This window comes from Metarhizium brunneum, chromosome 2, assembly GCF_013426205.1.
Source record: "Metarhizium brunneum chromosome 2, complete sequence".
NCBI classification, from domain to species: Eukaryota; Fungi; Ascomycota; class Sordariomycetes; order Hypocreales; family Clavicipitaceae; genus Metarhizium; species Metarhizium brunneum.
Genome location: NC_089423.1, coordinates 4,081,262 through 4,095,464, shown reverse-complemented (window position 1 = coordinate 4,095,464; position 14,203 = coordinate 4,081,262). Strand labels below are relative to the sequence as shown.

Below are 14,203 nucleotides of genomic sequence, written 5' to 3'. Positions count from 1 at the left end.
TGAACTGCATGCCATACGTTGAGGACAAGATGGGAAATGAGCAACCTCCTTTGAGCTGGAAATGATGAGACAAAGAAAAGCGTAGGCCGAGCATTCATCTCATCGCAAGCAAATGCATGAATGGCTAGAAGCGCAGAATTCCGGCCCTTGGCTTCATTTGGTCCGCTCCAAACGTCGTCGGTAGCTGTCGATACATCTAGTAGTAAGTAACGCATGGAAATAACTGTCTCGGGCACAGTCCACTGACGAGAAGGGTTGGTTAGGCTTTAACGTGGACAATGATATGCAATTCTCACTTCAGCTCGCGTACATTCCATTGCAAGCAGTGACAGTTGTTCGTATTTGCAACCCTCTGCATCTATGCAGTATACACTATACAATATTGTACAATCCTCCATCCCGCATATGACCACAAATGTCCTTATGTGACGAGGCCGTAGAGCTCTACAGCTTCACATTTCACTGACAAAACTATTTACTCCTTTTCCCGTGCTAGACTCTCAAGGTCTGCATTTGCTAATTCTTTGCAGATTACCATCCAAAAAAGAATAAGCCCCTAAAGAAAAAGGAAGAAGAAAAAAGTAGAACAAAAGCGTGCAGGTATCGCACGGCCCAATCCCTGCGTCGCCGGTCCAGGAACCTAGAGTTGCGGCTTGGAGAGAAGGCTTGCAAACCTGGCCTTTCAAAAATGGATAAGGGACCAATGAAAGGTCCATCCGTGAAGACAAAGAAAGATGTTATAAGAAGAAACGAGTGATACCAAGCAGAGGCCAATCGCTCTGCATGGGATAATCTTCCATAATTGGTTCTTTGTATGTGCATTGTGCAAGTATCTCATATCAGCATGTCTATCCTTCCTTAATATCCCGATAAAACATCCGGAGCAACCCAAGAATTGGAAGCCATAAGAAAAAAGGGGAGGAAGAAGCTCAAGTAGCAGGGCAACTGAAGAACCGGGATTGAAAGATGGCGGGGGTAAATCTCCGGCCCGCATTCCAAAGTGCCACTTCATCGCTTTTTCAACTCAAATCAGTTCAGACCCCGACGCCGTAGTGGCCGATGAGAGACGTGTATGTATTTGTTCTCTTCAGCCCAGATGCCTATATGCCAAAGAAGCAAGTCGTTGCAATGTGGATAACTTTGGTATCTCGTGTGAACGCAAAATATACAACAAAAAAGATGATCGGGAGTATCAATCATGGCATGACTAAATTCCTGCTCGCAGTAAGCTGTTATTCAAACGCCCTGCTCAAAATTTAAATGGTGCCGCGAAGACGCTGCTTTCTGGCAAGCCAATCTCCGAGCATATTGTCAAGTTGCTGCAGAACTCAAATATCAGTGCTGTCATCTTCCATGTAGTGGACGGGCTGTTGCTTACAGTCGTAATTTCTGCCAGTTTGGCATTTTGTTCTCGGAAGAGTCCGCCGACGACAGGATGGTCAATTCCTGCCGGTTCAACATTTGTTTTATCATACACAACCGCCAGGAGGTCCCGAATGTGGTCGCTTTCATCAAAGAAGGCCCGAAGCTTTGTGTCATCCCATGCCCCCTCCTTTCCACTGCTGGCGGAGCTGCTTTCTCTAGCAACATCATCAACAGTCTCTTCAGGCTCTGGCGATGGCGAAGCTTCTGGCAAATCGCCTTCCGGCGACGAAGTATCGACCATGAGCGCAGGTGGATTGGATGCATTGGCAGGCGAAGACGACCCATTTCTCTCGAGAGTTTGATCTATGGGGCTTTGCTGGGCGCGAGCAGCTCCGGCCGTCGTAGGGGTTTGAGAGTTGTCAACACGAGATCTTGTGGGTTGGTCGGTCTGATTTTGATGTTCCGGTTCTGCAAGTGCACCAGAAGCCGCATTTGGTCGCACCGTGGGAGCTTCTTCAAGCTCGGAGCTGTCAGATGTATCAAGTTCCATGCGCATCTTGGCCTTTACTGTCTTTTGCGGTTTGGGGTCACCAGCGCTTCGGGAAGGCACAAGTTTAGACATGACTGACTTTTCCTCTTTCTGACCAGCCGATGATGCTGACCGCTCCCTAGAAGCGTCTTGAGTCTGTGTCTGGTTTACCGGCTCGTCTTGCGCTTCATTCGTGTCAGGGTCGACAAGCCGCATAGATGCTGGTGGAACGCTTGAGACATCGTTTGTTCTACCTTCAGCAAGATATGACGAAAGTTCAACCGATTTCTGAACAACCCCTGCTGCCTTGTTGCTAGGCGCAGACTTTTGAAGCTTGGAGGGTTGTCTCTGAGATGCTGCGCGGTCTGGCGATAACGGTTCCTCCAGAGAGCGGTCTTCGCTATCTCGTGATTCAGACATAATATCCATGGATCGCTTGCCGAACGACTCATCATCATCTTCAGAAGTTTTCTTTTTATCTTTTCTTGAGAAGAAACCCCGAAGACCGCCAGGCTTCTTATCCTTGTCCTTCTTATCCTTGTCCTTCATTTTCTTCTTTTCCTTGTCGGAAACTAGTTCCCGGTCCATCTTGTCCAAGCTTGACCCTGATCTAGCATCCTTAGTAGTTGAGTCACTGGATTGTCTTGGTGTATTGTCGTCGCGCAGGAGATTCGGAGTAAGAGTAATTTTCTTAGTTTCCACACTCTCATCTTTGAAGAACGAATCAGTGTTTCTGACAGTTCCGTTCCTCGACCGACTGGGACCTTCAGGCTTTTCGTCAATGGATTCCTCGCTGCTCCTTGTATCGTCATCATCTGTCCGTACGTCCTTGACGGACTCCGTCGCAACCTTTTCCTCATTCGATGGCCGAGTTTTAAGAGGTTCAACCTTTGCAGTCTCATCCGTAATGGCATCTTCCGCGCCATTTTGCTTATCTTGTTGTTGCTCTTTTTGATGCTGTGTATTCGTCTGGGAGCCGAACAACTCTTCGATATCTTCATCATCTGTGGAGTAATCGAAGTCGGAATAATCAACATAGGTGGGATCTGCAAATGTCACCGTTTTCCGTCTCCTTCGCATGGATTTGAATGAGCTCTTTTTGCTTTGTGCCTGGTCACCGAGCATAGTTGCAGAAAGCTGGAATTGATTAGTCTCGAGGGATTCTGTTGCTGGTATTGGATTTGCACGTACATCAATATTTCTATGTTTGTTTAACCGTGCTAGTCGTTCAGTGGGCGTTTCTATGTGCTCAGCAGGAAGATAACCTACATGCATTACATATCAGCAAAGGTTATCGACAACGGCATATTGGGTGTGGGATTGACACTTACCGATGCTGCTATCCTTGACTACTCGCACCAGCCACCAGTAACTATTGCTATCATCCAAAAGTACCATTGTGTCGCCCTTGGTGGCATTCGCTTGGCCTTCCACGGTAGCGACGAAGGTGTGGAGAGCATAAACGAACTCAAAGTCGATATCCTCTGTTTCAAGTAAGCATTCGTCCTCACTACAAGGTTCAAGCAAGCCAGCGTGACTAGATGGTGAATGAATAGAGTATACATGACGGTCTCCCGAGGTTTCCATTTCAGCAAAGCATTGAGAGTCAGTCGGGACAAACCAGGCCCCAAAATTCTCATCGAAGCTAGCGAACTTTGCGCTACGAGAGCCATCGCAACAAGGGGATGCAGGAGAATTATCAAATCGACAGGCGTCTAAGGAGAGTGCTTCAAAAACCGAATCCGGTCGAGCACGCATGAGCAAGGGACTCTAAGCCTTGGTAAGACGCGCCGAATTCTCGGGCCGGTCTGTGATGACACAAGGGAAACAATCCTCTTCCTGACAACTAGCTCTATTGAGATGTCCGATTTCAGGTTCGGTGAGGCCTTCGCATTCTTCCTCACAATCCCAACGTCTGCCCACGTTTGACCATGTATATTGCCGTCGAGAATCGAACCGATGTTGCCACTCAGCAACAGACTCGGATTTGCTGCATTGTGATACACTTGTCTCAGGAACGGGGAGAGCCTGCTCGGGATTGACGCAGCCTACGGTTACTGGCTCAACCATTTCGAGTGGCATGTTCGCAATATCCAATTGTCGGGTAAGTGACGTGAGCGAGGACTCACGCCGCGGCCAAGCCGCTGGCATTTCAACAGGGTTCAACGCACCGTCTTCTATAGAGGGAGAACTGGAAATCTTGTCCACCATATCATCATCTAAATCGTCGGCGTCGGCGTCAAGGTCATCTTCATCTGCCGATGAGACGCCGCCATTTTGCGCAATGGCTAAGGCGTCTTGCTGTTCGTGGTGATACATTTCGATATCCAGGCTACCTTCGGCGACGTCGTGCTTGGCTGCAGCTGGATGGTCGTCAGCGTACTGTTGAAGCAAGTCACTGGTATCGTCGTCGGCTTTTCCGTTGGCCCAAGACACCCTCGGGCTATGTGCCTCGGCTGCGGCAGTCTCTAGAGCGACGTCACGAAGTGTCTCGGCCTGGTGAGGAGCAATTGACAGGCCCGGAGCGCCAGGCAGCGTATCGGAGAGGTGAGAGTGGTTGGAGTGGTGGTCCTTTGCCGACGGTGCAACGTGATCCTGAAGGTCGAGGGTGTCTGTTGGATGCGACAGCGAGCACAGAGAAGTTAGCAACAGTCGAGGCTTGCTTGTGCAGGGCAGCAAAACAAAATTTTGGATCTGTGTCTACAGTGGAAAGATCAGGCAAGCTGGCAGGCGGCTGGAATGCACTGATCCGTCGCAGACGAAACAGCCTAAACGGCGTGAAGGGTCCGACGTGCGCGGTCGCGAGGAAACGAATCCTGGGTTGGAAACAAGAGCGACCAGGGTATGAGGGGAGAAAGGAGGGCCAAGGCATGGCATGACAGCAGATGGACAAGAAAGAGACCAGGGGACAGACAAGGCGGATGGAAACGTACCGGCACGAATAATTGACGGCCTCGTCATTCTCAAAGCTGTGGCCCCGAGAACCCGGTGCGCCAAGTGACACGGCGGATTGTGCTCCGAGTGATGTCGAAGGTCGATGTCGAGTGACAAAGGACAATGGTTCCAAAGGACGAAGGGAGGCAGACGGCAGGAGAATGGCGCGGGAGCGGAGGGCGAAAGACTATTGTAAGACGGGGACCAGTGGATGATCCTGGATGATCAACGGCCCTGCAAGAAAGGCCAACTTGGAAAAGGGCTGAAGCGTTGCCGTCGGTGCAGACTACGCAAGACCAGCAAGGGGTAGTACTACTCCGTTGCTAAACCGAATTGAAATCGACAAATTCTTTGTTTCGGCTTGGCCTTGGCTGAGGCTGAGGCTGCACGCTGTGAACATGAAGCAAGACTCGAGACTCGAGCCTTGAGATTTTGCGCTGCCAGCAGAAGAGGGGGGTTTGAAGGCTTGGAAGGCTTGGAAGACTTGGAGACGCTTGTTGGATCCAGGGGTCACGACCGACTTCGAAGTTGGGCAGGTTTCTGCTTTCGGGAGCCGTGCACCGGCGAACAGCCCGTAGCCGCTGCCTGATTGTGCGATAATAAACAGAAACCGACGGAGAGGGCTGAGATGAATTGGACTCAAGTAAAATTGAGTTAAATAGAATTGCAATGCAAATGGGAGAAGACGTGCCGAGTTGCCCAGGTTAGTTAGACAGGGCGAGACAGGAGTTGTCAGTCAGCGCATTCATGCTGAATTATGCGGCGCTAAAGCCCAGGCAGATTATAACGAGGAAGGTACGGAGTGCCAATGCAGGCCTAGTACGTGCCCAATACCTACTCTAAGTACCTAGGTACTTAGAGGTAGTTAGAGAACATGTCACTACCCACCAAGTACTTATCTACTAATAGGTATCCGGCGTTAAAGAGAAAAAGAAGAAAGGAAGAAGAAAGGAGAAGAAAACGTACTCAGAGTTGGTCATTCTACTTGTTCTACTTACCGCAACACTACTAAGTGCACATGTGCGTGCAGCAGGGGCAGCAGGAACAAAGGACAGGGACCTACATACACAGTACCTACTAGGTAGTACTAGAAGTCAACATTGAACGTTGAATGCTCCCGTTCTCAGGAGAATCAGTGAATCGTGCTTCAATGTCTGACCTGACTGACCTGGCCGTTGGCTGGCTGCGTCCAAGTACTAGCCCATTCCGCTTCCAAAGTCGCTATGCCTGGCCTTGATTGGCCGTGAGACGGAGTACTACGGAGTTAATCCGCGCCCGGTTGGTCCGTTGCTTGCCTTCCTTGGCGCACAACACAATGCTGCACATGTCTAGTCGCTCCATTTTATGCACTTTACTTGTCGGCACATCCCAGCTGCGATGCAACACTCACACATCCCTAAGTACTTGTCACTCGTCCTCTTGTCCTTTTTACTCATCATCTATCGGTATTGCATTTGACAGCTACTTGCACAGATAATCTACATGAGATGTCGAATAATCCGTGGCCATGTCCCATTCGCGCATTGACCCCCCGCCTTTTCCTTGGCTTAAAGGCCCTCCTCGATAGGTTGAACCCAATCCAGTCATATCGTCTACGACTCATTTGTACAACCGCACTTGTCTCGTACCACCACCACAGCACAAGCGGCACATCCATGCCACTGCCCTTTCTTGATCGACAGATTCGACACGAACTGCCACCTCATCCTGTGGAACAGATCGTAGCCGAAAATAAGAAGCTTTCCATCATAACCTATTCCTAGGTGCAAGTCACCAAATAGGTTGCATATCTTTGGCCCATTACCCCTTTACCATTGCCATGTAAGATCCAAATTGTGTTTGTATAGTATTGGTAGTCTAACTCAATGGCCACAATATCCCTCGGATTTTCGTACTTTTCACCTCACTGTATTTTATCCCATATTTTTGAATCTTGTCCAACCTATTCTCCAGTCCGAATGCTTAGCAATATTCAAAGTAAAAAACTTGCAAGATCTGTTTAAGAAAAAAAATACGAAGTAAAATAATATCATGATGCACCTTCGCAATGCTACTGTGTATCTCTCCACGTTGTAAATTATTCTTCATTTAAACCCACAAACTCAACTCTGCTCCTGTTCACTCAAGCCTGAGATGGCTCAAGAAGGGATTTTGCGAGAAGCCAACCCCGAAAATTGGCTCAGTGCGTTATAAGGCTGCGCGTCCGCTAACAGACATGCGTCTTACTTGTTCAGCGCCGTTCGGCTGGCCGGTGATTTGCGCCATACGCTTTGACATGCTGCCATACTGTTAGCAAAATGTCTCTCTAGGTAACACGTGATGTCTCCATCGAGTCGAAGTAGCATTAACTTACAAGTCAAAGAAGGCAAATTGGCTAGGCTCACTGCCAAATTCATACACAAAGCGACTAGCCAAGAAGCTGCCAAAAATGGCTCTCAGGTACGACTCGGGCACGCGAGAGATGATGGTCTTCAAGCCAATCTTCTGCAGAAGCAAGTTGGGCAATGCGTCTTGCAACACTGCGTGACGGATCTTCTCGTTACCCCACAAATCGGATTGCTGAAGCTCCTCATCCAGAGTAGTGATGGCGTTGGACAACTTGTCTGAGAGAATAGAGCGAGGCACACCGGTCGCCTCATGCTCACGCCAAATAGCCTCAAACTCAAGGCGGGCATTCTCGCGGATCTTGGCCTGGACCTCACAAACATAATCGTTATAGAACTGTGGTGCCTGGCCAGTCTTGGCGTCGACACACATGTTCTCGACAAAGCCTGCATCATCAAATGAAAGAGACGCAAGAACTTCAAGTGAGGAAGAAGTAACACCACCCTTGTTTGCAGAAGCATCCTTATAAAGGATGCAGCCGGCAGCCTCGAGCCTGAGCTTAGCATCTTGCGTGATGAAAAGGTTGGCTCCCTCCACAATATACGGAATAGTGGACTTTCCATCCTTGATGAGTCTGCTGACGGAAATCAGGTCAATAGACTCGGGTCGACCACCGCAAGGAACGAAAGCATCCGTCATTCCAGTGTCACGAAGATGATAGGTATTTCTGAAAGAGGTGCCGTTGGTGATGACTTCGCCCGTAGGGAGAGTAATATTAGTATCCTCGCAAAGGACACGGTAACCATCCTTGGACACCTTGCTCATGTCGTACTCGCTGATCATGGCACGCTTCTTAGCCAGACGGACAAGCTCATCCTTATCAAGACCGTTAGGGTCAGCGATGACACCAGAGCCGTCAACAATAGCAGTCCACTTCTCATTGCCGAGGAGGATTTCGTTACTGCCCAAGTCACCATCCGGCCCACCAGTCTGCATCTTGCGCACAGTAGCAGGGTCAAGTTCAAGCTTCCTGTAAATACCCTTGACGTACTCACGGACGGAGAGCGTCGTCATGCCATACTTGTCGTGAGGAATGCCTCCAAGCTTCTGCGACTTGCCGGTGAAGAAAGACTTCCACCATGGGGCACCGCGTGCTCTGGCATGCTCGGTAGCCCAATTGACTAGATCAGCCGTATTCTCATCGGGGCCCATGAACAGGATTTCTTCCTTTCCATAGAGATCTACGAGCTTGTTCTTGATGCCCGGGGTCTGAGCTGGTAGAAGCAGATCGAGGATACTGTCAATGTATTTCTCGAAAGCTTCCTGAGCACGGTCTTGCTGCTTGGGGTCGAGAAGAATAACACCCTTGGATCCACCCTCAGGGATATCCTTGTTCTTTCGCTGCTGGGTACTAGCCAGGCCATAATTCTCATCGAACAAGTTGCGAGCATTAATGCCGTAAGCTTCTTTGCTTCTGGACTTCACAATACGGATACCACCACGTGAGATATCTCGGAAACGGAGGTGGAAACCCCGCGACTCAGCACCAATGACAAGGAACATGCCATACAGACGACGAGGATATTCCACCTCAGGCAAGAAGGCAGGATCCAAGCGGAAGCTAAGAGCAACCTTAGTAGGGGTGAAGTAGTTGGTCTTGAGAATAGCGTTGTTGAAAACACGGAAGGCAGTCATGACCATCTCATCGTGCTCGTTTGCAACAGTCTTGGATATCTTGTCCTTGAGTTTTTCATCACTGAGAACGTCCACGGCAGGTGTGACGGCCACCTGCTCATTCTTGGCGCCGAGATGGACATTAGCAAATGATGCATAGAGAAGTCTGACCAGCTCTGGGTACGTCTGAATGATCTCAAGAATGTAGTCAGGCGTGAAGGTTTCGGTTCGCAGGCGGCGCTTCAACTTGGAAAGCAGAGCAGCCTGAGCGGGATCGTCCATATCCAGCATGTCAGATAGGGACGCATATTCGGGGCCGAGTCGGTTCAAGAAGTGCTGAACGAAGACCCAAGCCGAATGTGCATAGACAGCCTCTTGGAGGCTGAGGGCTCCGATCGCAAACAGATTGTGGAACTTGTTTTGGGGCAAGCAATACAGAAGTGAAATCTCCTTGGTGATTTGGTGAATTGACTCGTCCAGAGGAGGGAAGTAGCCATCGGCGTGGGATGAGGGCTTGAGGTAAATACTCATCACGGTGATACCATTCGAGAACTGCTCTACGTACTTTCTTGAACTGGTAACACCATAGTAATGGTAAAGATCGCTCAGAGCAGAGAACATGCCGCGAGCAGTACGTGTTCGGAAGGCAACAACAAGTCGCTTCTCGGCGACATCCTCAATATCAAAGACCTCAATAACGGGCCCAGTTCGGTTGACGGCGAGTTCAATGATTTCCTGATAGATCTGCTTGGTATTTTCGGTTGCCTTTTGCCAGAAGCCAGCATCCGAAATGCGTTCTATGTTGGTCTCCTTGGGGTCCGTCTCCTTGGGACTTTGAGCGAACTGACACTGGTAGACAAAATAGCATCGGAGAGTCGCCTTTGATGATGGACTGGCGCCAATTACAGCTGGGGAGCGAAAGGTCTCGACACGGTACTTCGTCTTGCCCTGGTGGTCAAGATACTTGGCCTCGAGGCGAGACTCGTATCTAGGTCCACTGACATTGCTCTCGCCTGGTTCACTTGTGTCGATGTATATGGCATGGTCATTTGCTTCCATGTCCAGGCGAATCTCCTCTTTCTTGTCCTCGCGGGAGTAAGCTGCCACCTTGGCAGCGTAAAGAGAGCTGATGTGGTTGGCGATGGCATCCGGCGTCTCGATGCGGAAATAAACATCGTCAATACCCAACTGCTCATAGAACCATTTGATCTGTTCATCAATCAGGGTCTCTGGGATGTAGCCGGCCTGTTGCAGGATGTTTTTGACAGAGTTCATTTGCTCGAGCTTTCCTGCGAACTCAGGGGCGACATAGCCAACAGTGGCAGAGCGAAGAGTTCGGTTGCCATTGCCGTTCGGCAGTGACGAATATGGAAGGCTAACGTGAGTAGGTTGGGGAGAAGGCTTGCGACTGGATTCTTCAGACTGAACATCAGCCAAGAATTTAGACTTGAGTAGTGATGATGCCATCTTGTTCTGTGGTTGTTTGTATAGTTAAGGTTGGAGTATTGACTTCGGAATACCTGTTAGGCGAGAAATTAGCATATTGCAGTCATTCAACCTGCGTGTTTTATGAATCGATTTGACGATATGAAGCGAACAGATGGGACGATGCCCGTATTTATCAAGCTTCTTCAGTAATTCAGCAACTTGCTGAGATTCCGTGGTATGGTATGAACGAGGGTGACCAGGGTTCGCGAGAAACTCCACTTTGATCCACTGATGCAAGCATGAAGATTTCAAGTCAAATTGGCATAGTCCTGGAAAGGGACGATGTTGGGCACACTAGAGGCGCATTTGGAGGGCGGTTGACTTCCAGGCAGAGCGATTTCAAAACTTACCTTCACAGTATTCAATTTCCTGACCGTGTCCTTGAATGAATTCTTTAAGACAGATCTATGGCAGGAGAAATATAGCTTCTAATTCGCAACTTGTAAAAGATCCTTAAAAAGCTACTTTTTCGATGATCACCGCTATGCAAGTCGAGATGTGATCGCGGGGTGTGTGTATAGTGGGGCGAAAATGTAGGCCGTCCGAAAAGTCAACGCTTATATGCAATGTCTAGTGAAGACGCAAAAACCGTGATAGCTGCAGAAGTTCGTCCAGACGAAAGCCTGCAATCACCAGAGGATGTTGTAATCGTTTCTGTGGGAGAGAGAAACGACAAGATTTGAAAGGTGGGAGACTTCCTTGACGTGGCGGCTACTTCGAAAGTTAGCACAAGGACTTTGGCGCAACAACCCCGAGGTCGATAGGACAATAGACGCCCCAAAACTCCCAGGTCAACCCCAAAGCAGCTCAACCAGCTCCTTAAGGGTCCAGCCAGAGTGTCTGGGTCTGGGTGCGACCAACGCCAAACGGAAGCGCACCCAGCAAGGAATTTGTATCTTAACAGGGCGACTCACAGCTATTTTTGATCTGATGATGCTGGCCGGAAACAGGGAGAGGCACAGGCAGGAAATTAAGGTGATTAGCTTTGGAACAAAGCTGAAGACAACAAAGGCAAAGAAACACCTTCAAGTCAAAATGACGTGCAGATAGGGGTGAGCGGAAGAAGAGTGTGAGACACCAAGGGAAGCTTGTTGATGCCAATTGGCAAAGAGGAAAGGTTTGAAGTTCGTCAAAGAGCCAGCACAAGACGAAACTGGGCCATAAGCACCAGGTGTCGGTGCCTTTAAGTATAATTTGGAGCTGGAGCTCCACGACAAAGCTGAGAAAGGGCGGCGTCGTGCTCAAGGCATAATCTTTGCATCATCCGCTTGGACTAGACTTTTGCACGGCAACCAAGCCCGTACCAGCAGACCTGTGGCAAGTACACACCTCGTACCTGCCGCCGCCCCTCGTGGGGTGGGCCAAGAATCAGTGAAGGGAAGGAGGGGTCCAGACTGGCCCCCCTCCCCGGTTGCGTAAGTACATATGTACATATGTAGAGCGTGGGTACCGTGCGAGGGAGTCATTCGGCGCAGGGCTTGAGTTGCAGGGTTTGAACTTCTATTGACGGGAGCAATTGTTCTCAATTTTAACTCGACATCTGAATGTTGGGAGTGCTGCCATGCACTTCAGGTACCCCCGGAGCACCCAGAATACGCCCGCCATCCATCCCTTCGAGCAAGCCGCGTTGGGACCTTCAATGTTCCAACGCTGGGTACGGCAAGTCGCACAGTGGCCACTCACTGAGAACGGCCACCTCCCCCCGGTCTGCCACCAGACCGGACTCGACATCCGAGCTGACTTCTGGTACCAGAATGGCTTTTAATAGAACTTACGGAGCAGATTAAGTAGCTGACACCAGACAGAGCCTCCTTCGTGTTTCCATTCGAATGCAACAACTACGGAGTACTCGAGTACCTGCCTACCTACTTAGGTAGGTATCCAAGCAGCTCGGTGTGGACTGGTCGCTTCTGTGACGGCCAAGAGCCTCAAAAGCTGGTGGATTCCAGCACGAAGCATTTTACAGCACATGTAGTCCGGTCTTGTCTCGTCTTTGCATCCGCGTTTGGTTCTTGTTATTAATAACAGCAAAACTGTTCAGGCAACTGCTCCAGAATACTACATGTCTCTTGTCGTTAGCGAACAAGACAGTATCCTAGCAAGAGCGGGCGAGGGGTACCAATATCCATGCCCAACTCGTAACTACTTAAGTACCTATAGGAATTTCACGCCCTCTGACTGGTTCACCATAACATCACCAACATGCACACCCGATCGCGATCACGGCCTCAACCGACTCGCAGGCGTGTTCCAGCGAGGGAGTTCAGCGGCCGCCCCAACTTGCCTCATCATTACCAAATACCAACTGGACACTAGACTGCACCAGGAAGTAGGGGTGGTCCAGGTGGTCGGTTCCTGGCCGCTCAGGTGTCAGGAACCAGCACTGGTGGCCTGTGGCATTGTGGCAGAGCACCAGCATGACTTACCCACGCCCCTCAGTGGAGAGAGACGTTAGAGAGCCAACTGAGAGGCGGTCATAATATTGCTCACGTCGATCAGGTACTTCAGCACCGGTGGATGTATAGCGTATGGCTTGGTACCCGGTATTGGGGTACCTGGGCGTTACCCAAACAAACAGTTATTAGGTACTTAGGTACGTATCTACACACCATATCCCCGCCTTTTATTCTTCGTGTGAAGTCAAAGTGGGAAGGCAAATGCTGATTTTCCGGCGTCGATGGGGCGGCTATTCGAGGCTTGAAGGAATTTTTCCGGTCGTCGACTTCTCCATGCTTCTGCTGGAGTTCTTTGTTTGAGTCTTGCAGCGGCCATCGTGGGGATGGCTAAGCCTAATCGGTACCCATGTCCCACTCTCATGGTCTGGTACTTGGGTACTAGTTGGCCGTTGCCCAGTCTCGCGACTTGGGGATGCATCAGCAGACAAGTCAGAGATTTCTCTGGTGCATTCTTGGCCGCCCCGGATGTCTTTGTGGCTTTTCCCCAGCTCGCCATCCCCCGGTCCTCTTCGAAAACATGCATTCTAGTGTCTTCCCCAGAGCTTTCTTTAACGATGGCTTCGCCGCTTGGGCCACGGCCCTGTACCAAGAGGCTCAGGAATACTACCTTTTATCCCTGACCCAATTCTACCTGCCAACGTGGGCCGTGACAACCTCGACGCACGGTGCTTTTTGATTTTGTTGGACCAGGCGCCTGTAAATATCACGGCATATAACTACTCGTTGAAAGCTTGGGTGCCAAGGGATGAATTACTGCTGAACCGTGTGTTCAATCTGATTACCGAGATTTCAACCCATTCGCTGCACCAAAGACATAACCAAAGCTTCACATGTCGGGTGTGAGACTATCCTATTCACCGTCATCCAGGATCCCGTGCCAAAGGAATTTGAACCAAGTATACCAACGACCCTAAGTTTACGTGCTTCAATCCTTTTACGCTAGAGCATCGTTAAGCAAGGCCAAGCAGTCTATCAGTCCAGGACTAGTAAGGAATTCACAAGACATGTTTGACCGTCACTTACAGTGCCCCGCCTTGGCCGTGTAAGTCTCGACGATAATACAGTATATGTCACGCAACTTGATGCATCTTGTCAACACAAAGCCGTTTTCACCTGGGATATCGGATAATGAGAAGACCACAATGCTATGTGTGTATTCACCTCTTCGTATGATCTACCACACACTTGTGTTGTTGCTGCGGATGTTCTGTAGCTGGAAGTTGACAGCTCTTTTCTCTACAACACGTAAAAGCAAACAAGGTCGAATTGACTATAAGGGACTAGCGTGATGCAGATGGCGTGTATGAGGATTTTACACGAAAATCAGTACCCCCTCATCTCCGTCTTTTACCGCTTTGTTTGGCGACGAGGTTCCGGGGGAGCCATGTCTCAGATATCGGCTTGTTCAAGCACCGAAAGCACGCCCAGTATC

At 49.8% G+C, this 14,203-nt stretch overlaps 2 protein-coding genes across 2 annotated transcripts; both read right to left on the bottom strand.

Moving 5' to 3' along the window:
• Positions 1-1,256: 1,256 nt before the first annotated feature.
• tea4 (Tip elongation aberrant protein Tea4) lies at positions 1,257-3,481 on the bottom strand (the record flags this gene model as incomplete). The annotated part of the gene is made up of 4 exons (XM_014692036.2): positions 1,257-1,319; positions 1,379-3,031; positions 3,086-3,159; positions 3,226-3,481. 4 exons carry the CDS (start codon positions 3,479-3,481, stop codon positions 1,257-1,259), a joined length of 2,046 nt encoding a protein of 681 aa, XP_014547522.2.
• A 183-nt stretch (positions 3,482-3,664) lies between these two features.
• Positions 3,665-10,294, bottom strand: gdh-1 (NAD-specific glutamate dehydrogenase; the record flags this gene model as incomplete). The annotated part of the gene is made up of 3 exons (XM_014692035.2): positions 3,665-4,594; positions 7,055-7,106; positions 7,182-10,294. 3 exons carry the CDS (start codon positions 10,292-10,294, stop codon positions 3,665-3,667), a joined length of 4,095 nt encoding a protein of 1,364 aa, XP_014547521.2.
• Positions 10,295-14,203: the final 3,909 nt, after the last annotated feature.